A 21538-nucleotide genomic window follows, 5' to 3' on the forward strand; every position below is an offset into this window, starting at 1 on the left:
AGACAAAAAAAAAAGTTAAAATGTTTAAATATAATGAGCACTGACATTAAATTACTTGCCTTACTGATTTAAGCATGCCTCTAAAAGGTGATGGGCGTGAAAATTTGCATAATTGAACAGACTCTCTGCCAGTGCTTCTAAAGGACTTGAGATTGGGGGAGAGTTGGTTGTAACAGACATACTACTTTAGACCTGGGTTTATTTTATTGGTTCTAATGCCCTATAGAGTAGTGGTTTTCAACTTGTTGATAGTTACCCAGCAGGAGGGAAGTGGCCACCAAGTTTTTGTGACATTGTGAGGCTGCTGTCCATGTGCTGTTTTGCCACTGTCTGCTCCTGCTGATGGTTCCTCCTCTTGTTCTGCCTGGGTTGGGGCAAATCGGGAAGCAAGTGGGTATTGAAATCATAACAGAGGGGGGGAGCAACACAATCAGGAAGAAACTCTTCACCTAAAGGAGGCAGAACTGGGAGAATGGAACCTCCTCCACTTACAACAGCCAGCAGGGAATGTGGATATAGTCCCATCCCTGACAATGACTCTTGAGGGGTCAGTGAATCAGGTTCAAAGATGTCTGGAAGGCTGGGTTGAAAGTGGTCAGATTTTTGGCTTGCTGGAGGGAAACTTGGTACTTATAAAATGCTTCTCTCAGAATCAAAGTGAGCATGTTGTCTGTACAAGTGTGTTTACGTTTTTAGAACCAGTGGTGTAACAGTCTCAAAGTATATATAGGGGAAATAAATGATTAAAACCGCAGGAAGTTACTGTTGAACAGAGCAGCTGCTGCATACTTGCAAACAGTCTTACTGATCTGAGAAGTTCTGATACAGTCCATCTAAAATCTAAGCATTTAAGGCCTAATTAATACTGAATAAGCATGTGAGAACATAGGTCTGGAACTAGAGATGCTGGGGGTGCTGCTGCACCCACTGGCTTGAAGTGGTTTCCATTATATACAGAGATGACAGTTTTGGTTCAATGGTTCTCAGCACCCCCACTATAAAAATTGTTCCAGTAGTGCTGTGTGAGAATGCTTTGTGTTCTAGGCTTGTTTTTTTCAATGGCAGTGGCTAGACTTAATTATAATTTAGAAGCTTTATATATTTTTAATGTTTGTGGGCTTTGTTGATCATAACACTAGAAAGCTTGAGAGATCTGGGTTTGGCCCTCGCTTCCTCGCATTTCAGGGAAGAGAACACAATCATTTCACTATGGGTATTAATGGCATAACTGGAAAATCTAAACTAAGCTAGGATCATTTTAGTCTGTGCTTGGATGAGATCTCCAATGAAAATGAAGTTTGAAACATATTAACATTTTCTTACTATGAAACACCTTCCTAAAGCAACCATAACTGTCACTTATCATGTGTGTTAGGGTTTCATTACACAATCATACAATACCGGGTAATGTATCATCTTTTGTCCTAATTCAAATACAGCACAAAGGGCATTGCCCTTCTGTCTGTGACTTTGTATAACTGCATGTATATTAAGGGGTCAAGCTGTATATTAAGACAGCGCCTAGATCCTATAGTAATACATATGCACAATAGCACAGAATTTATTCCTGTGGGAACTGTAACTTTTAATTTCCTGATTTGTCAGATTAAAATGTCAACTATAATCTTGCATTAATACTGTTTTGGCATATAAATAAGGTACATAACCTAGTGAGTGAAGGACAGAATGGAAGTCTGGATGCTGGTTTGGTTACTTTTAATACTTGCACAGCATTTTGAAAATGTTAGATGCTATATAAATATTCAGTAACTTAACAGTTTTAGCTAAAATCTTTCAGTGATACTACATAGCTGTTTCATTTTTACAGTGGCTTGAAAACGATAGCAATGTCTAACAAGCTTTTAAATCTAAGGAACACTCATAGTACATTGTCAGTCCATCTTAGTAAACACTCCTAATATGCAGACTTACAAAATTACACTGCTTAAGTCAATGTACGTTTTGCCTAATACAAAAATGTATTGTGTAAATTTTGCCCTGTGTGCAATAACTGTGAATTGCCAAAATCCTTTATGAATAATTGTTGCTGCACATGCATATTGTCTTATTAAAAATCAACATATTGACTATTTAATCACTGCTTGGGATGGTTTTGGGGGGAGTTAAATACTCCAAATTCATGTTATGCACTGACTGCCTGAATAATTTAACTTGTTATTTAAGATCACCTTGAGTTACAAAAGCACAAATGCATTTTAATCACAGTCCCTTGGCATTTGTAAAGAATTTAAACATATTCATTTAAATGGAATCAGTTTTGAAAATTTTATTATGAGACCTTACAGAATCCTATGCCTACATAGACTTTTGTGGCGAAGTGACTTCATAATGGAAATGTTGACAAATTTACTGAAATCAAGGGATTGTTAGTTAATGAAAACCAAAGCTCATGCTGCTTAATGTTCATAGTGTTTTGATGGAATTTTCTGCTGTTGCCACTATGATTTATCTCACAAAATATCAAGGCATATTTTGAATCCAGTGTTTTGCCTTAAGAAGAGAATATTATTTCCTTGAAATGTAAAATAAAAATATTGCTGAACATGTATTTAAGCAAAAAGAATATCTCCGCACTACTGTTAGGTGATCTGGAGTGCTTAATTCATCCTGCCATTGATTTTAAATAATTACAGTATTGGCCTGACTAGTAAATGTTTCAGATAATGTTTTATGAATGCATAGTCTGCTGTTTGAGACAGAAAATAGGTAAAAGGGGTGTATAATTCAGCAGTAATTAAGGTTTTGCTTCTGTGCAACGTTTAGTTCTGTTTCAGTAAATATCATTTTGCATATTGCTTATAAGTGCCAACTATGCATCCAGCATGAAAGAGTCATACTTCATACTAGGAATCTTGTCCTTTTATCTCTGTGGATAGTAAGAGTTCTAGGTTTTGGACATCATCACTGTTCTTAAAATCTGACCAGACAAAGTAAACAAACAATGCAGGTTTTACACTGTAAAACTGAAACGAATGGGGTTAGGAATTTGAACATGAAATCCCTCTTTAAATATGTACTTTCCCCCATCTTATGTTTACCTTTTTGTGCTATGGGTTCTCAGAAACAGGGCTTAATGTAAACTTAGGTCTCCATTCCGATCAGTGAAGTTCACATTAAATCACATTAAAATGTTTCCCACACCCACCAATCCTTCCCTCAGTAAGCCCTACACTGATCTTTCAGCTGTTGTACAGGCAGCTATGTGTAATATGCTTGTATGAACTTCAAGAAGGAGAATGTGATCACCTTATTTAAAACCCTGAGTGCTTGCTTGAATAGAGTAGGCCAAATTCAGCCTCGGTGTCACTTCATTGACTTTGGTAGAGTTCTGGCAGAGATGACTTTAGTATCTTTAACCAAATGGATCCAACCCCAGGTTTTTCAAAGACAAGGGAAGTAATACTGAAGTTAATGTCATTACAATCAATTTTAAAATTAAATGGTTACCCCATACACCAGTTGTCGAACGTTTTGGTATTTTAGGCTAATTACTTTCCTCCTTTGCTCAGAGATCATAATAGAATATCACTGTACACATGTTGAACAGTAACCAAAACAGATTTAAATTTACAGGATTTGTATATGAATTGTGGTGAAAAATATCTAATTTTCTAATTACTACTTTCCCCTCAACGTACTGTGGTATGTGTTCTCTGCAGAAAATATGGATTTTGAATTCTCTAGCATTGGAGAGATCATGTCCTAAGTAGTATATGGCTATATCATTTTTATGAATATTTGTAATAAAACAAGGATTGGATCTGCCTGTTTTATATTTGTAATTTTAAACTAGCTACTTGAAGGCAATTAAATATTTCTTGCTGCTAGTAATCTAGGATGAGAAACTAGGTTAAAATAGATGTTGAATTTGTGTTCCCATATAAACTGTACACCAAATGTCAGTCAGGCCATGCCAATTAGTGCTTATGTTGCTAGGTCACCATGGTCAATTGAAAACTGCATCAATAGAACTTGAAAAGGTTTCTTCCCGATCAGACCTTCTGACATATTGAGCAGAATAATGGATGGGAAAAAAGAGCCAAGGCCCCTACCCTAGATTCAAAATACTCGGCAGTAAGAATTCATTTGCAACCTGCAATTAACTAGAAAGAATGGATTCCCAGAAAGTCTGGACATTTTAGAAAATAAAGCTTCATTCTCCCGTGTTGCACATGTTTCCTCTTTGGATAGTGTGTTACATTTAGCTAACTCAGTGACATTTTGTTTCAGAACTACATTGGCAGTCACTGCAAACAGACTGGCAAACCTGTCTCTAAAATACAGGATGAGCAAAATCCTTTTAGGGAGTTCAAAAAATCCCTGACTCTGCAAAATTAAATTTGCATTCTTTCAAAAGCATCTGTTTCTTCACCTTCGTGAAGAGTGAAGCAGTGTGTAAACATGGTCTGATAATTAAAATTGTGCAGGGCTTCTTCCTTACACAGTGTGGGCCAAATCATTTAGAGGCACTTGTAGCTCCCGTAGATTGTAATATGGCTATGCAATTAACACAATAGATCTGTGCTTAAGCAAATCGAACCATTTATTATACATGTCTATAAAAAGTTAGGTTTTGTAATATGAAGTCTTGTATACATTAATAACATGTTATAATACACATGTTCTTTACACAGAAATTCTGGAGCTGCCCCTCTTCTATCTTGGAACCGCATGCTGCAATCCCAGGGTGCAGCATTCCAGCAAAATCACTACCAAGGACTAGGTGGACCAATGAATTACCCCCACAGACCTGATGATCGAATGGATAGAGGAAGACAGGTAATAAAGCACTGTGTGATTGTACGTTGTTTTCTTCTGGGTCACTTGTGCAGTATCTGTGTTATGGGAAAAGGGAAAATACTCACCGCAAATGTTTCTGCCAAGTAAAATCTTCTGGGTTTTTTTTTTTTTTTTTAAATCTTAACATGGTTCTGTTTTAGGGGTTTGTCTTTAACACATCCTCATAGGTGAATTGAAGGACATATCAAAACCCTAAATTTAGAATATCTATAGTTAGAATTTTTTCTTTTTGCTGAAAGATACTGATTTGACTTGGACTGGAAACTATTAGGCTATTAGACCCTAATAGCCAAAGGTGCACATGTGTACGCATGTGTGTAGCTAGCTAGTCTTGGAAGGATTCAGTTTTCATTGGTAACTGTTAGTAACAGTTCATTTCACTGTAGACACACAAACAGATGAATAAAATATGTCCATCAGTGATGATCAAAACTTACAGCTAGGCAAAGAAAAAAGTGCTGCTGAAGAACTTTCTGGAGTTTGATTTAAAAGATATTTACTTCGTATATTTTTGACACGTAGTGACGACAGTTTATATCTGTGGTTCTCAAACTTTTGTACTGGTGACCCCTTTCACATAGCAAGCCTCTGAGTGCGGACCCCCCTTATAAATTAAAAACACATTTTTATATATTTAACCCCATTATAAATGCTGAAGGCAAAGTGGGGTTTGGGGTGGAGGCTGACAGCTCGTGACCCCCCCCATGTAATAACCTTGCGACCCTCTGAGGGGTCCCAACCCCCAGTTTGAGAACCCCTGATTTATATTAACAGTTATAACACTTCAAGTTTTTGAATATAAAATCTGTCATTAAGTTGTATGAGTGCCCCATAATTTCCTTCAACTGTGAACATTTAAATTGATAAAAATGGGAAAAAAGCTTAAATATCAGTGTTATCTGTGGAAATTATAAAAAAGCAAATTGAATTCTGCCAAGCATGTCTCCCCTACACACGCACATTCTCTCACAAACACACACACATTACTTTATTTAGATTTAAGTTAGCAAACATTAGAGAGTTCATACTCAAACCTGAGGTGGTCTTGCCATCATTTAAAAAGTACAATATAAATTTAATAAACAACCAAAAACAGCATATCGAACCCCTTCTCCCCACACCTGCACATGTTCTCCATTTTCCCAGTAAATGGGTAACACATCAGGATGCACAGTTGTACTAGAAACCTTGGGTACAGAAACTTTGGCATAGCACAGTAGTAAAATGCACTAGTAATGTCCTGATTAGACTTTAGGCCACTCTTTGAGTATGAGGCAGATGCTGTTTTTTGAAAACCAGAGCTTGTAGTGCTCAACTGGCAGGCAGGCTACCAAGTAGCAGCTGGAGAAGTAGTAAGGAAAAATTATCTCCCTCTTACCTGCTGGGTCCCTGTGCTGTTTTCTAACATGATGTGTAAGCAAAGGTGTGAGCCATTAATAAGAATGGAAGTATACCTTTGACTTAATTTCTTAGGGCCTGGCCCAGAAAAACTACTAGCAGCTAGCTCCCAAGGAAGGGAGCAGTTCTTCCCTTTTTGGTGTCTTCTGCTGCCCACCATGTACTAAAAATGCTGTGTGTGGTCCCTTTCCCCTCCTGCCCCCCCCATGTGGCTGAAAGCCATGAAACTTGAAGATACTTTCCTCATTTTTGTTAATTTTTAAAATAGTTTCTCATACTCCCCTGCTCCCAGCTATAGGATATGGTGGTTATCAGAAGAAGTTCTGTCCTGTACCCCACATGCTGGATAACTACCCAATCTTCTTGTTCTTCCCATTTTGTAAATATAAAATAAAACCCATTTAATTGGGAACCTGATGGTGATGAATCAGTTGCATTAAATCTGCCTTACACCACAGTAAAATTGAAGTAACTTCATTGGATTCAATGTTATGCCAGTGTAAAGCGAGTAATACAACAATGAGTCAATATCCATATCTGCTTTGCTGGGATAATTGCTTGGATACAGACTTACATTTCAGTGTCTAATGATTAAAATTATGCACTTAATTCTGAAAATTCCATTTCATTAGCCTACAAGTCTATTCAATATGCAATATTGTTGTAGTGGTGTCAATCCCAGGATATTAGAGAGACAAGGTGGGTGAGGTAATATCTTTCATTGGATCAACTTGTATGTGCTAACCACTTACGCTAAACATCTGTTTGATCCTGTATTTAGCCATGACTTCTAAGTACCTTCCCCAGACCTGAAGAAGAGCTCTGTAGCTCAGAAGTTTGTCTCTCTCACCAACAGAAGTTGGTCCAATAAAAATATTCTCACCCACCTTGTCTCTCTAATAAGCCTATTAAGAGCATTAGACAGTTGTCACTTAGTGCTTGCTAGTGTGAATTTCCTGCTATGGCTTTTTCGCTGCATCATGTTTCCCTTCTCTATTACAGTGGATCATTTTTACTTGAATGCTCTAAATGAGTTGATGACTTGTACTGTGGCTATTCTTTAAACCAACTCATAACATATACAGACACACACCAGCATAATATACATTTGTGGGAGCCTCTGGTAAGCGTGTTTAAATGGCTCATTTAAATAGCCCCATTTCAGGAAGATGTAATTTTTGTAATGAACTCTTCAAATGTGGCATCAACCCAAGTGTGTGACAACAATGAAGCTGCTTTGGCCATCTCTGCCCTAGGGAAATTCTTGATAAATTTCCTACTGTTGCCAAGGCTGATTCAGCTGAATCAGTGATAGGAGCCCCAGGGAGGCAGCCTGCCAGCTGCCCACACCATTTCCATCCTCATGTCTCTTAGTTTTGCAGGATTACATGATGCTGAAACACCTGCAGCCAGCAGGTGATCTACCTTAGTGCTCCTAACTCTACACTAGTTCAGCTGAACTGTATTAGCAACAGTGGGATCTTTCTCTGAACTAAGGACCTTTCTGACAAAGCTTTAAAGATCAGTCTGGTAATGTCTTCAGCTCAAGCTGCTTCTCTGGTTTGGAGTATGGTAGGGAAGAAGTGGGCTGATCAGGTATAGGCCTGTTAGCAAAGTTTAAAATGCTCAGGTATGGCTGTGAAACTCTGCTGTAGACAAGCCATGTTTTAACCCTATTTGACCTGTGTAGAGGAGATCAGATTGTGGGGGTTCTAGCCTGGGGCACTGACTGGGCTGTCACATCTTTTAACATAGTGTGATTCTGTCTACACTGGTTTGTTAACCATACCAGAACCTTCTTAATCTATATCACGCTTTTTAAGTGTAATGGCTGAACTTTGCTAAAAGATGTGTATTGACAGGGTCAGTTCTGGAAATCTTGAATGGAATTACTTAAAATGCATCTTCACTAAGAAGCTTGAAAGCAAAGAATATATGCATAATTGCACCAGTACACAATATGAGCAGTTGTGGTGATAAATAAAAAAGGAATGAGGGCTTGGGGGAGGGGAGAGCATTGAAATCAGACTGGAAAATTGGATACTCCCTCTGCAATCCCAATCTCTGTTCCACAATCCTAGAATAACCAGATATTTCTGCTAAATGGATCAGTGAACACTGGAATAGTTCATTGTTGACATTAAGATTGTAGTCACTATGCATAAGGGTTAACATTCCACTGGGAAGAGTAGAGATGGTGCTTCTCAGAAAAATGTTTGTATTGTAGACTCAAGAAGGGAGCCCTGCATCAATTCACAAAGAAAACCTTCCATATGTGATCTTAAGAGCTCAAAATAGGATTTTTTTTTTTTAAACTGGGTTTGCAGGATTGCTGGAGCTAGCAGTGAAGTCTGGCATGGTGCACTCTCATAGACCAAATTATTATAAGCCAATAAATTATTTAAATCTTTCCTTGTCCCCTCACAATTCTAGCAAATTGTTCCCCTGCTGCATGATTAGATAGACTTACTGAATTTCTAATATTAATATATTTTCCAAGACACAAGTCTGGTGTCATAAATGCAGGACTTACCTTCTGCTTGATCCTGCAGTGAAGCTAAATCTAAGCAGTGACAGCGTTCTTGGTCATATTCTAATATGTCATAATAATTGGGGGGAGGACACAGAAAACTTCTAGCCAAGTAAGCCTACTTTTTAAGTAGTATCCATATATCAACTGCCCTTCTGTGTAACCCCTTTTTAAGACTTTCTGTCTCTAATTTTAGTAATTAAGCCACCTTTGATTTTTTTTTTTAAATGAGGTTTTAGCTCACATTATGGTCTTGGGGCGAGTAAATATGATGTTACATTATAAGCCACATTAGAATTTTAGGAGTGCAAAACAGCATCTGAAACTAATGTTACCTATAAATGTCAAAGCTTTAAAGCCCTGAAAACGGCTTAAAATGAAAGTGGACACACTTTTTATAGTAGCATAAGTAATTATCAGCTCCCTTCACCCCTAAATCCTTTGCTATAGCATGGCCGGCAGGGGTTAATAAATATGCTGCCGTGGAGCGCTTACAGAATTAATGTAACTGTCTTTGATGTGGGCGCTGTTGTAGCAGAGTTTTGTTGATATACCTTACAAACACACCAGAAATGTAAAAAATAAAATACATTGTATTGCGGACATGTTTAACTTTTAATCTTTAGCCTATAACATAGGAATTGAACATTAGGAATAATTCTTTCCAGTGCAACTCTGTATTAGTGTCTAATTGTATGATTATATACAGTGTTTTTGCAAAAATACTCTTAAGTGCACCATTTTATTCTAGGTTTCAGAGTAGCAGCCGTGTTAGTCTGTATTCGCAAAAACAAAAGTAGTACTTGTGGCACCTTAGAGACTAACAAATTTATTTGAGCATAAGCTTTCGTGAGCTACAGCTCACTTCATCGGATGCATTTTATTCTAAGAGACTTCTAAAGGAATGCACTCAGCGTGATTTTTGTTTAAATTGATTGACTTGATTTTAAAAAAGCCTCTTATTAGAGCATGTTTTTAAAACAGTCAGTAGTCAGTCTTTTTTAAATGAAGGGATGGGTGGGGTGAGGGTCTGTTTAGAAAGGGTTTGGGGGCTGCCTAAGAGTAACACCAAGCTTGCATGAGCCAGTCCTTTTGCACTTGTTTGCCTACTGCCCTTTGGAGTCAGTTTAGCTGCTGCTCTTAATCACCGTATGGAAAAGCCTGGGGAAGGAGATGTCACCACCCTCCCAAAAAAGTAAGACTGTATATACCCAGTCTGTCAAATCACCAAAGTAAACTGAAAATAAAAAGGAAAGTAACTTTCCTTTGACCTCTTATGGTAAAGTTTTGGATTATTGGTAACAATGGTAGGCACCACATTTTCAGTTTGGAGGGAGATTGAAGTTGACTGTCTCTCTAAATTCCCCTCAGATAAGCTTATCACCATGAATCTGATATATTGGGTGTGGCAACTAAATTAAATACAAATTTATATCTAAAGCGGTAACCACCTTACTTGAAGTCTTTTATATTTCCAATACTCAGTCTGTTGACATGCATTGCTATCATGTCACCTAGTATTTAAAATGCTCTTTAAAACAGAACTGATTCCTGCAAGAAGCCAGCACAACAGAAATGCATCTAACAATAAAAGTCTCATGTATCTGGTTTTTGCTTTGGCAGAAGATCAGTTGTCTACAACTAAAATATACAGACTTGTACTTTTATGTAAATGAAATCGAAATAAACACAAAACACTGTATAAGTTAACCATAATGGGTAGGTTAAGATGAAGCCTAACTAGGATAGAAGTATCATAGGTGTCAAAGCATACCCTTACTGTGCATACTGAAGGTATTCTACTTTCCACTATTAGTCCATGTAAAATGTGTGCACACACATGAGTGTCTATATATCATAATGGCAGAGTCTCATTTACTTCATGGATTTACAAAGTTTGCTTTTCAGATTCTGTCCTTGTTTTCATTTTGCACCTTTTAAATTCCACTATTACTGAAAGCACAAGGTTAGCAGTTCCTTCTGCAGCTCAAATCACCCTCAGTGCTGCCTTTTGACTTTTTGCTTTCTAGTTTAGGATTATTAAATCTTTTCCACCACACACCTAGAAGTGTGAGGTTGGTGTTGTACAGCACTCACTCCTTGTGTAGAAGCTGAAGTGTGTGTATCCAGGAGAGCATTTGTAAACACTATTAAGAGATGTTTAGCTCTTTCTTTGGTATCTTTCTGTGTAAAGTCTGTATTGTTTCAGTTTTGCATGGAGTCTGAAGCTAGGCTAACTTGTTTACTGTGACAGTAATCCAGAAAATAAACCTTTGCTTTTGTTTGCAGGGATATGGCCCCGGGAGGCCCTACCCTTTGCCACCTCCGTCTGGAAGATACAACTGGAATTAGACTCCTGAAGTCATCAAAACCTGTTTTTACAATAACTGTGGAAATGAGGCATCTTTAAGAAATGTACTAGTAGTTTTTAAACTGCAATATGTGTTTTAACTGTGTATATTTCTTACTGATGAGATTTTTTTTTTGGGGGGGGGGGGGGTTATGTTGCTTTGAAACAGTGTACTGGAGAAGACATAAAGCACTTATGTGCTTGAGAGAGACATTTCATGAAGTAGGAGTACTGTTCTATCTTTATTACTAGCTAAGCATAAATTTCATATGCCTGTCAATTGCAAATAAAAACATCCTTTAGTTCACAACCTAAGAGCCCAAAAATAGATACTGATTTTTAAAGAATGCCTAGAAATAGGGTTTTATTAGCTGTGAAGGTAGGCACAGCAGGTAATCTAAGAAACACAATGTTTAAAGACACGCTTTTGTCCGTATTCTTTTTAATAACACTTCATTGATATATTTGTCTCTCAAGTTTGATTTCTGGACTTGTAAGTAAAAATGTTTCAACTTTTGTCTGGTGTGTTCTTGCTCTTTTATGCCTTTTACCTTGTAGAATACGAAATTAACAGATATTTTACAGAAAATCACATTTTCATACAAAGGTTAACCAACCATTAGCTGGCTAGTATATAGGTGTATTTCTTAGTAATTTTCAAAGGGGTTTGTATTCAGTGTATTGAATATTGAAATATTTTCTTTTTACTTGATTGCCCTATGAAGTGGCTTTTGAAAATGTGCACTAGTATTAAGTGGCTTATGACTCTTATTCTTCTGGAATATTTGTGTAGTTTTTATCTAAATGCATATGCACATCTTTGTTTGTTTGGTATTAATTACTTGGAAAATCCTCCTATATAAACATCTGTATTTGTAAAAGACTCTAAACCTTTTAGTTTGCCCTTAAAAAAGTAAACAGTTCTCTGCTCCTAACATACACCATGCATCAGGTTAAGTAAACTATTTAAAAATGGATGCAGTATCTCTAAGTATCTCAAATTATATTTTTCTTTAATATGCACATTTATGTGTGCATAACTGTAGCCTTTTGCTATGTAAGTATTTTTTAACTCTTACACAAGGTTTATAAGAAATACTCGCCTGGACCATCTGATATAGGCAGTTTAGCTGTGTTCTCCTTCAAGGGCACAAATGTTAATACTCAAATATAAGGAAAAAGACCAGACTACCGTAACCTTAAGAGGAAGAAATCATAAACCTCGATTTCATTTGCAGGTGATTGGGGATGGAGCAGAATACTTCATTGTGATTCAAAAACTAGTCATACTGTTAGAAACGGGTGTATGCCATCAGATTGTAATGGCCTATAGTGCATTACATTAAAACGTGTGGGTATAAAAATTTGCTGTTGAATGGAACAGGAGCAGCAGTGAAACTCAATTTTCATACGTACAGGCATTCTCAAAGCACTCACCTCGTGTATGGGTGTGTTTAATATCAAATCTAAACAAAATGTGTTTTTCGTTTATCCTTTTCAAATGTGACTGACGGCTAAAATCAAATGCTATAGAATAAACATCCTGTAAATGGAAACTGAATTCACCTTTGTACCTGGGCTTTGCATCTTTCACATGTAGTGTACATCAGGAATTTCTGGTGTTTGTAGCAAATTATTGCAGTTGTGTGTACGCTTACTTTCTATTACTTGTTTGTTCTATGTATTGCAGCTTCTCTCTAACCCCTTCAGAAAAGTGCCATTATTTCCTGCTAAGCATAATTATTCAAATATATAATTTGATAGTGCAATTGGAATATTGGTGTGACTTTGAGAAGGTCATTTATTTGGCATGTCCTTACAATTGCATCAACATCTAGGGTTAGTGTGTGGGGTGAGTGCAAATGGTCAGTTGTCCGCAAGCACCACAATTGTGAGGGTGGTGATTATGCGGGCACTTAAACATGCAATTGCACACAGGCTGGGTTTGGCAAAGGAAGAGTGCATTCTTTAATAAGGATTTCAGGAGAGGGATGTAACTCAGATTTATTCCTGCCAAAATTAGCTTCACTTAGGGAAGAATAATTCCCTCCATTGCAGGAATTACTGGGTGAGATTCCATATACTAGCTCTATAGTCCATGAGGTCCTAGAATTCAAATAGCCCCTTCTGCTCTGGTACCCTGCTAATGCTTGAAGAAATAGGCTAACAGGTTAGCAGTAGCAACTTTGGTGAAGGAAGAGGGGTTTAGAGAACTGCTTTTAGCACCATTTCAGGGCAGGCATCTTTCAGGATCTACTTGCTCCTGAGGGAATGTTTAGAACAGATAGGAACATGTTTACACAGACTCCAACCAGGCTGTGGCGGGTCTGTGGGTTTTAAAAAAAAAAAAAAAAAAGTCCTTTGAAGGCGGGGGAAAGACTTTCCTTTTGTCTGCAAGCGGTTGCTTATAATCGCTCATAACCCAGGGCCAGTCCTGGCATCACTAAAACCGCACCTTTCTCCCTACATTTCGTTAGCTTGGTCTAGTTTTTAAACTTTCTGCTCCCAGCCTGGGGCCAGGGCCCTGCTGGCTGGGGGGCGGGGGGAGAAAGACATTGTTGGAGCCCCTGGGGTTGATCTTGAGGGAGCCAGCAGCAGGGAGGGGAAATGAGAGGCGGAGGGGCCTCGGGAGGGAGGGGAGCTGGGCTTTGGAGAAACAAAGGGCTGCTCTTGCTGCCTCCTTTGAACAGCCCCTGGAGCTGTAGGGGGGACGCTGGTGCAGGGCCCAGTATGGCCAAGGGCTGCCGGTCAACTTCCCTCCCCCAATGCTCCTCAGGCCCTTTTCTCGCCCTCCTTCCATGGATTCACTGAAACAAAGGGAGCAGGTCCGTGCCCCAGGGCTTGGCCTTTCCCAGCCCATCTGGGACTGGTTCTCAACCCGGCTGCCGGTCGGCCTGGGCCAGCGGCTGCAGGGGCTTGGGGCGCTGGTGGGTTGACAGGCCGATGACCCTTTTCACCGATCTTTCTGTCGGATCCTCACAAGAAACGCGCGGGGGGAGCAGCCCTGTGCAAAGCCGCCTTCATAAAACACAATGACCCCAGAGCCACTGAAATCAACGGGGAAAGTGCCGCGGCGCTGCCAGCGGGGCAGGATCGGGCTCGTGTAAACCGGCGTTTTGATTTAAACGGAGCTTGATCGTTCACACCGGGCGGGGAAAGGCTCCGCTGCAGGGCGCCCAGTACCTGCCTCCCTCCTCTAAAAACAGCGTTTGCTGCCATTTAATTATTTCCGCAAACGACCTGTTCTGGGGGAACCTCTCTGCGAGAGCAGCCTGCGGGAAATTCTCGCTGGGAACCCCCCTTCGGTGAGCCAGCGCCGATCGCCCTTGCAGGATGGAAACTCCGGGTGCCTGCGGCGGGCTTGAAATCGCATCCTCTCCTCGCCCAGCCCGAATGCAGGCCCCCATGGCGGCCAGTGGGAGCCCTGCCACTGAGCTCACAGGCCTCTGGATTCTACCTGATGCCACGGTCTGGCGCGTTTGTAGCTAAAAAAAAAAAGTCCTTTAAAGTGGGGACACTAGGCAGGACCAGTCCCTGGAGGCCGAGAGTGGGGGGAGGGGGCTGCATTCCTTTTCAATGCAGCCGGCTGCTCGCGATCGTTCATAACCCCTTGGCCAGGCCTGGCAGAAGCCCAGGTCCCCCTCGTCTGCCTGGGCACAGCACGTACCAACTAACCTACGTATTGTTTCCGGTTACCTCACGCGCGCTAGACTATACCGCCTGGGGGGTGAGGCCAGAGCCAGGATGGACCCAAATCTCCCCGTGACTTCCTTACAGGAGGGGTAGCAAGCACAGGGTGTAAGAGCCGGCTGCGTCTCTCCTTCTGAAAGGAAAACAGAGACGGGGGAAGTAATTAGCAATGGAGCAAAACGTCCGAACTCCAAATCCGGTGCTTGGCTTTTCACTCCCAATTCCCCTCTAGTAAGTTCCCCCTGGGGCTTCGCTTGCTACCAAACCAAGCTGAATTTCTGGCCGGCGTGGCTGGGGATTGCCCCGCCAAACAAAAAAAAAGGTTAAAACACCCTAATCCGGTGCGAGGAGAGACTCAAAGCAAAAAGCCAGGTATGTAGCTCTGCCCTGGCCCCAAACCCGCACAACACACTCTGGAAAGAAGAAGGGGGGTGGGGTGGAACCACAGTTTTTTTTTTTTTCAAAAAGAACAGGAGGACTTGTGGCACTTTAGAGACTAACACATTTATTTGAGCATAAGTAGGCTACAGCCTACTTCATCGGATGCATGCAGTGGAAAATACAGTGTGGACTGTATCTGGATGCATCCGATGAAGTGAGCTGTAGCTCGCGAAAGCTTACGCTCAAATAAATGTGTTAGTCTCTAAGGTGCCACAAGCCCTCCTGTTCTTTTTGCGGATACAGATTAACACGGCTGCTATTCTGAAAACCTGATTTATTTTATTTTTTTTTGGTTTGTTTCACGCGTACCTGCCCGCTCGCCTTCTTAGCCGCCTCCACTTCAAGGCTTTTCCCAGGGCTCCGCTGGAGGCAACGTTCGCTTCCCGTGACCCCGTCTCCGAGCCGGCCGGACCTGCGGGGGTAGCCCAAGCAAGCCTTTCAGTCGCCGCTGGGCCCCCCTAAACTTCCAGGGGGGCTTTGTTCCGCTGAGACCCTTTCCCGCTTGGCTCTCGGTGAAGAGGCTTCTCCTCCTCTCCAGGTAATGAGCTGCACCTACTCTGCGCGTTGGGATTGGGACCGCGGACCTGGGAAGCCCCAGTGGCCAAAGGAATCCCGGTGGCGACTGATCAGAAAAGGCAGGTCAAGGGCGGGGAAGGCTGAAGCGTATCTGTTCCTCACAAGGAGGTTGTTACCTTTTAGGCAGACCTGTGTTACCCGTATGGTACAAGGTGGGGGAGCTAATTCGTTGGACCAACTTCTCTAGGCTCTGCAGAAGTGCCCTGTGTGTGAGCTCGAAAGCTTCTCGCTTTCGCCAGCAGAAGTTGGGCCAATAAAAAATATTACCTCGCCCACCTTTGTCTCTGCTAGGAAGCCGCCTCCCCCCCCCATACACACTCAAGAATCGGATTCAATCATATACATTTCAGGGATGATAGACAGGTAGTCTACTCAATCTATCTAATCACCCTGAATCAGAATATCCTCTATGGGTGTATGGATATATATATACACCCACACACAAATCCATAATTGATTTTTTTTTTTACATAAACCTATTTCCCCTCTGTTACATGTAGAGAAAAGGTAATCGCTTTATATTTCCTTCTTATTTCACTGGAAGCTGCAAGCGAAACATTATGCGTAGTCAGCCCTATAGCACGGTGACAACGGATTGTTTCTTTCTGTCGTCTCTTTTCTCCATTATAATAAAGTTCTGACATTTCTATTTTAACCGGGAAATGGTGAAAAAGGTCACATTCTCCTACACGTTTCAATCTGCTCCCTTTCTCCACAGCATTGCTTTAGGTAAACAAAGCTTTTTGTTCCAAGAGAAAAAAATCAGGCTTGCAAAATGTACTGATTATATATATCTGTATCTATCGAAACTATTTCCCCAGATGTTGTTTAAAAATGTATCTTCCTTCTCAAATAAATCATGAGTATCTTAAATTAAAATAGTACCATCCGATATTAAACAATAAACTCTTAAACTAAATTTCAGTCCCGGAAACGAATTCGCACATTGACCAAAATAACAAGAATTTTCCATATCCTTTCACTGCATTCACAAGCAGACACCTTTGTGTTATTTGGAAATCCTTCGTTGGTACCCAGTTATATGTATATTTTCCCCCCAGAGATCATCCTATGGGTCGATAGTACCTCAGATAGTTTGATTGTTTGCGTACCTCCAGAGGAACCCAAAAATTACTTCTTTTTGAAATAAGAAAAGATTAAATCACAAAATAACTTTTTTTAAATGTTTAAAAGTATCCCTTTGGCCGAACACTCATTGAGGATGTTATACCCAAATTATTTAAAGGGGGAGGGAGCGCGAAGAAGATTATAAAATCTCTTGGCTATAAATGTAGACCAAAAATATTTAAGGAAAAAAAGCAGATGATAAAAATTCAGTTAAAATATTAGATCAAAAATATGTAAGCCAAACCACCACCTCCCCTCCGTCCCCCCACACATCCAAAGAGGTATGGAAATAGTTCGATTAAAAATAGACCCAAAACATCATAAACTACAAAATCTCTCATGATGAGGTTATATCTCTTTAGTGGAGTATAGATTCCAGTTATTTGTTCTGATAATTTATAAAGCACACCTTGTTCCTGATATTCCATTTATTTGCATTAATTAAATAACACAAATTGCTCTGAGTGTATTTAACTCCAGTCATGATTTATTTAATTAAATCATTCTGTAACTTGAGTTTCCATATCGAACACCCAAAACATACTAGTGTCTAAATAAATAAAAAATAAAATAAAACCCCTAAATAGACCTACATCATATAATGTAACAGAATCACCTTCACTTCTTAGAGACAAAAAATATTTATGGTTCTCTGAAGTGACAGGTAAAGAGGAGTTTGGAACAAAAATTGCTGTATGAAGAGGCAAAAACCTCTTTTGTACAAGTAAAACGGAAACAGAATTTTTTTGTGAGCAACCGCGATTTCTTATATTATGAAAAATTGCTGAAAAAGTCTATGGTTTATTTAGTTTCTCTGTATTTGTTTGTATTCGGGAAGAGGCATGAGGAAGAAAACACGTTGCTGTAATTTATTTTCCTTGTTAATTTCCTTGATTTTTAATTTTTTAAAGACTCAGCCTAATATTTAGCATTCTACCTAACGGATGTCAATTTCAGGGGCTGGCCGCTGTCCATTTCAGGTTCTTGATCTTTTTTCATTTCCCCCTCGTTCGTAGCTGTAGCTGTGCTGCTGGCAATAATTAAATGCTTTCTACTAACAATATTTAGCTTCGGGTGAAATTATACTGGGATACCAAGAGCAGGGAACACACTTTGGGGGACTTTTTTCTGAGTTTCTTTATTTCATCAGGTCTAATTTAATTTAACCAGCAATCTTTCATCGTTGGGACGGGTCACATTTTACACGCAGTGAGCGGGGTGGTTGGTTTGTCAACATACATCCAAGTACTTACTAAATAATAATAATTAATAATAACAACAACAATGCTTTTTTTCTTTTTTTTAAATCTGAGCATCTAAGTTCAAAAGCTCTTCTGTAAAAATATCTTCAACTGGTATAATACAAGTCTTTTCCCTCGATCTGATTGTTACTTTCCCTGTCACATAAATAGCAATAACTGTTCTCAGCTAGCACTGCTATATGCCTCATCGACCTTGAGTTACAATTCAATTTACTTTCAATCAAATAATAATGAAATTGCACTTAAGGGGCACCCTTATAAAATTAATTCTGCCAGATAAGTTGCACTTCAAAAGCTTTATTGTTCGCGTTCAATTGGTTTATAAGATAGAGACACCAACCAACTGGGTTTTTTGTGTTTTTAACTAGCCTAAAAAAAAAAAAAATAAAAAATAAATAAAAACCGGAGACTCGATGGTGGTAAACACTAACTCTTGTCAATCTGCGGCGTCACCTTTTAATTTGGTTAATCGCACATTAAACTAGAGCAACAGCCTAGACTCTAAAGTTAGACGGTCATTAGGGAAGTCCTCACCTGTGCCCGGCCAGTGGCCTCAGATATCCTAAAGCAACGAGAGTTTTTTGTTTGTTTGTTTCGTTGCCTGTTTGGTTTGTTCTTTCTCCCCTTCCCTTTCCCTCCCCCTCCTCCCACCCCCAAAATGTGCAAGGCTTTTTAACCGCCTTGTCAGCTACACCGCCCAAGTCCACACAGGCGCGCACACGGTCTACGGCAGCTCCGAGCGATGTACTTCCTTGCAATTCCCGTCTTTTAAAAAGCAATAATAATAATAATAATAAATAATTAATCATATAAAATAAAATCAACCACGACAACGAGAGAGGAGGAAGGCGCTCAGATATTTCCCTCCAGGGAGGGACTCACGGGGAAGAAAGCCGCAGGCGCTAGCACTGTTGGGGTGGGTGGCGGCGGGGGGGGGTCGGGGGGGGGGGTTGTAGCCCGCTCCCCAGGCTGTCCCAGGCAGCCCCCCCGCGTTACCACGTCCTGCTGTAGAGCAGGTTGGGGTTGACCAGGCTGCTGCTGTAATCGAGGTTGGCTGTGTCCATCGGGGCCATGCCGCCGACCTGGCTGTGGAGGGAGGGGGGGCTGGGCGACATCTCCTCCAGCTCCGGGGCCTGGCTCAGCGAGCTGACCTGCTGGCTCTGATGCTGGTGCGCGGCGCTGCTGGACGCCGGGAGCCCCCCGCTGGAGGCGCCCTGGGGCGCCGGCTGGTTGGGCGCCGCCGGGGTGCTGCTGGGGTTGCCCTGGCAGGGTTTCCCGTCCTTCACCAGCACCGGCACGGCCACCCGCCGCGGGGAGGGCTGCTGCTGGCACAGGCTGGTCTCCTGCTGGAGCTGCGGCGTGGCCTTATCCTTCGCCTGCCGCTTCATCTTGTAGCGGTGGTTCTGGAACCAGATCTTGACCTGCGTCGGGGTGAGGTGGATCATGCTGGCCAGGTGCTCCCGCTCCGGCGCCGACAGGTACTTCTGCTGCTTAAACCGCCTCTCCAGCTCGTAGACCTGAGCCTGGGAGAACAGCACCCTCCTCTTCCGCCGGGGCGCCGCGTGGAGAGGGGCCATGGTCTTGGCCGCCTCGGCGATCCCGCTCAGGGTGCCCATGCCAGCCATGTTCATCCCGGCCGAGGGGCCCATGAACCTAGAGACTGAGCAGAGGGGAGGCTGAGAGCTAGGCCGGCCCGACGGGAGCAGCAAGCCCTGGCTCTGCGCTTCGCAGGGAGCAGGGCGGGCAGGTCAGCCAAAGGCGGGCGCAGGGCCAGCTGGGCCTGGGGCATGGTTGGGGGGTGGACCTGCCCCCCAGCCACCGGGTTTGAAACCTCGGCTGGATCGCAAGGGCGTGGGGTGCATTAGGGCAAGGGAAATAGCTGTATCTAATCCCTTCCGGCGCTGTCTGTCTGTCCCACAGACCCCTGTCTGTCTAGCCCCAGACACCGCTAATGATCTAAATGTCTAGCCCCATACACCCCATCTATCCATCCTTATCCCCATCTATCTATCTGTCTATCCCCACACTCACTTCATCCATCCATCTATCCATCCGCATAAAACATCTATCTCCACACACTCCATCCATCCATCTATCCACCCCTAGACACATCTATCTATCTATCTATCTATCTATCTATCTATCTATCTATCTATCTATCTATCTATCTATCCCCACACACACTCCATCCATCCATCTCCATATCTATCTATCTCCACACAATCTATCTATCTATGTCCCGCTTCTCTAGTCAATGCCTACCTCGCGTGATCTGGGGTAAGGACCTGTGCCTTCCCCAAGCCAAGAAAGTCTCAGCCTGGGGGCTGTGGAGTATCCAGATCCTCCAACCTTCTGCCCTTCCTCCCTCCCGGCAAAGGCCCCCTCCCCCAGCCCAGTGTCCCCGGCTCCCCGCCTGCGCCCCACTTACTTGTGGAGTACCTGGGGTCCGGGTTGGCCCCGTACCAGCCGCTGGCGGCGGCCGCCGCGCTGTTCCGCATGCTGTCGGGGTAGGCGGGCAGCTCGCCCATGTTGCTGAGCCCCCCGTTGCAGTAGCTCCCCACGGCGCTGTGGGGGAACTGGGAGACGCCGTGCGGCATGTGGTAGGCGCCGGCCGCCGCCCCGTTGTGGCCGCCCATGGCGTGTTGCTGCATGGCCGGGGCCGCCTGCGCGCCCTGCGCCTGGCGATAAGCCCCCAGCGGGGAGCCCAGGTGCCCGGCGCCCTCCAGCGCCCCGAACTTCTTGTAGCTCTCCTCCATGGGGCTCAGGATGTCGGTGACGGAGAAGGGCGTCGTGTGCTTGGGGCTCACCGACATGGCTCGGCCGCCGGGCAGCGGGGGAGCTGGCGGGGGCTCAGCCCGGGGCGGCTGCCGGCTCCCCTCCGGCCGGCTGGCTGCGCCAAGAGAGGGGGACTCCGGAGCGCGCCGGGGAGCCGAGCGCTCGCCGCGCAGGAGGCAGGAGGAGGGAGGCGAGCCCTGAGCTCTCTTATCTCGGGTTTATTTTAGTCCGGCGCCAGGTTTACGACAGACACCGGGGGGCGGAGCGACAGCCCCAAGGAGCCAACAACCGGCCGTGCCCAGGGGCGGAAATCCAGTTCGCTCCCCACTGCGCCCCTCACCTTGCGCCCCGCTCTAGCCCCTGCGCGCCCGGACAGGTCCCAGCGCCGCACTGGGCTCCGGCGGGGCGGGCCGAGGGCGAGTGGGAACCCCCAGCCCGCTGCCTTCCCCCGCCCCGGGAAAGATCCCGTTGGTTGGTCCCACCCCCCCAGTCTCCCTTCCACAAGCACCAAAAGGAGCTTAGGAGACGAGGTTACAAGGACCGTCCTCTGCCATTGTAGAGATACCT

General features: G+C 42.8%; 2 protein-coding genes across 2 annotated transcripts in view; one reads left to right on the top strand and one right to left on the bottom strand.

Annotated features, from left to right (window-relative positions):
• The window catches only part of XRN2 (5'-3' exoribonuclease 2), a 90632-nt gene extending 79017 nt beyond the window's left edge, over positions 1-11615 (top strand). The window contains exons 29-30 of the mRNA XM_038394694.2: positions 4656-4800; positions 11039-11615. Of these exons, the coding sequence (XP_038250622.1) occupies positions 4656-4800; positions 11039-11101 (208 nt within the window). The 3' untranslated portion in view covers positions 11102-11615. The remainder of the gene's footprint in view (positions 1-4655; positions 4801-11038) is intronic.
• A 6888-nt stretch (positions 11616-18503) lies between these two features.
• On the bottom strand, positions 18504-21262 carry NKX2-4 (NK2 homeobox 4). Its single transcript, XM_038396605.2, has 2 exons — positions 20625-21262; positions 18504-19856 (listed from the first exon to the last, which is right to left on the bottom strand). Exons 1-2 carry the CDS (start codon positions 21007-21009, stop codon positions 19189-19191), a joined length of 1053 nt encoding a protein of 350 aa, XP_038252533.1. The 5' UTR covers positions 21010-21262; the 3' UTR covers positions 18504-19188.
• Positions 21263-21538: the final 276 nt, after the last annotated feature.

This window comes from Dermochelys coriacea, chromosome 3, assembly GCF_009764565.3.
Source record: "Dermochelys coriacea isolate rDerCor1 chromosome 3, rDerCor1.pri.v4, whole genome shotgun sequence".
Taxonomy (NCBI): Eukaryota; Metazoa; Chordata; order Testudines; family Dermochelyidae; genus Dermochelys; species Dermochelys coriacea.

What these genes read in the sequence shown, in the direction of transcription:
- NKX2-4 (XM_038396605.2), bottom strand. Translation starts at nt 21,009, where the DNA reads ATGTCGGTGAGCCCCAAGCACACGACGCCCTTCTCCGTCACCGACATC. An exon ending in GGACCCCAGGTACTCCACAA is followed by an intron (nt 19,857 to 20,624) that starts GTAAGTGGGGCG and finishes CCCTCTGCTCAG; the next exon opens with TCTCTAGGTTCATGGGCCCC.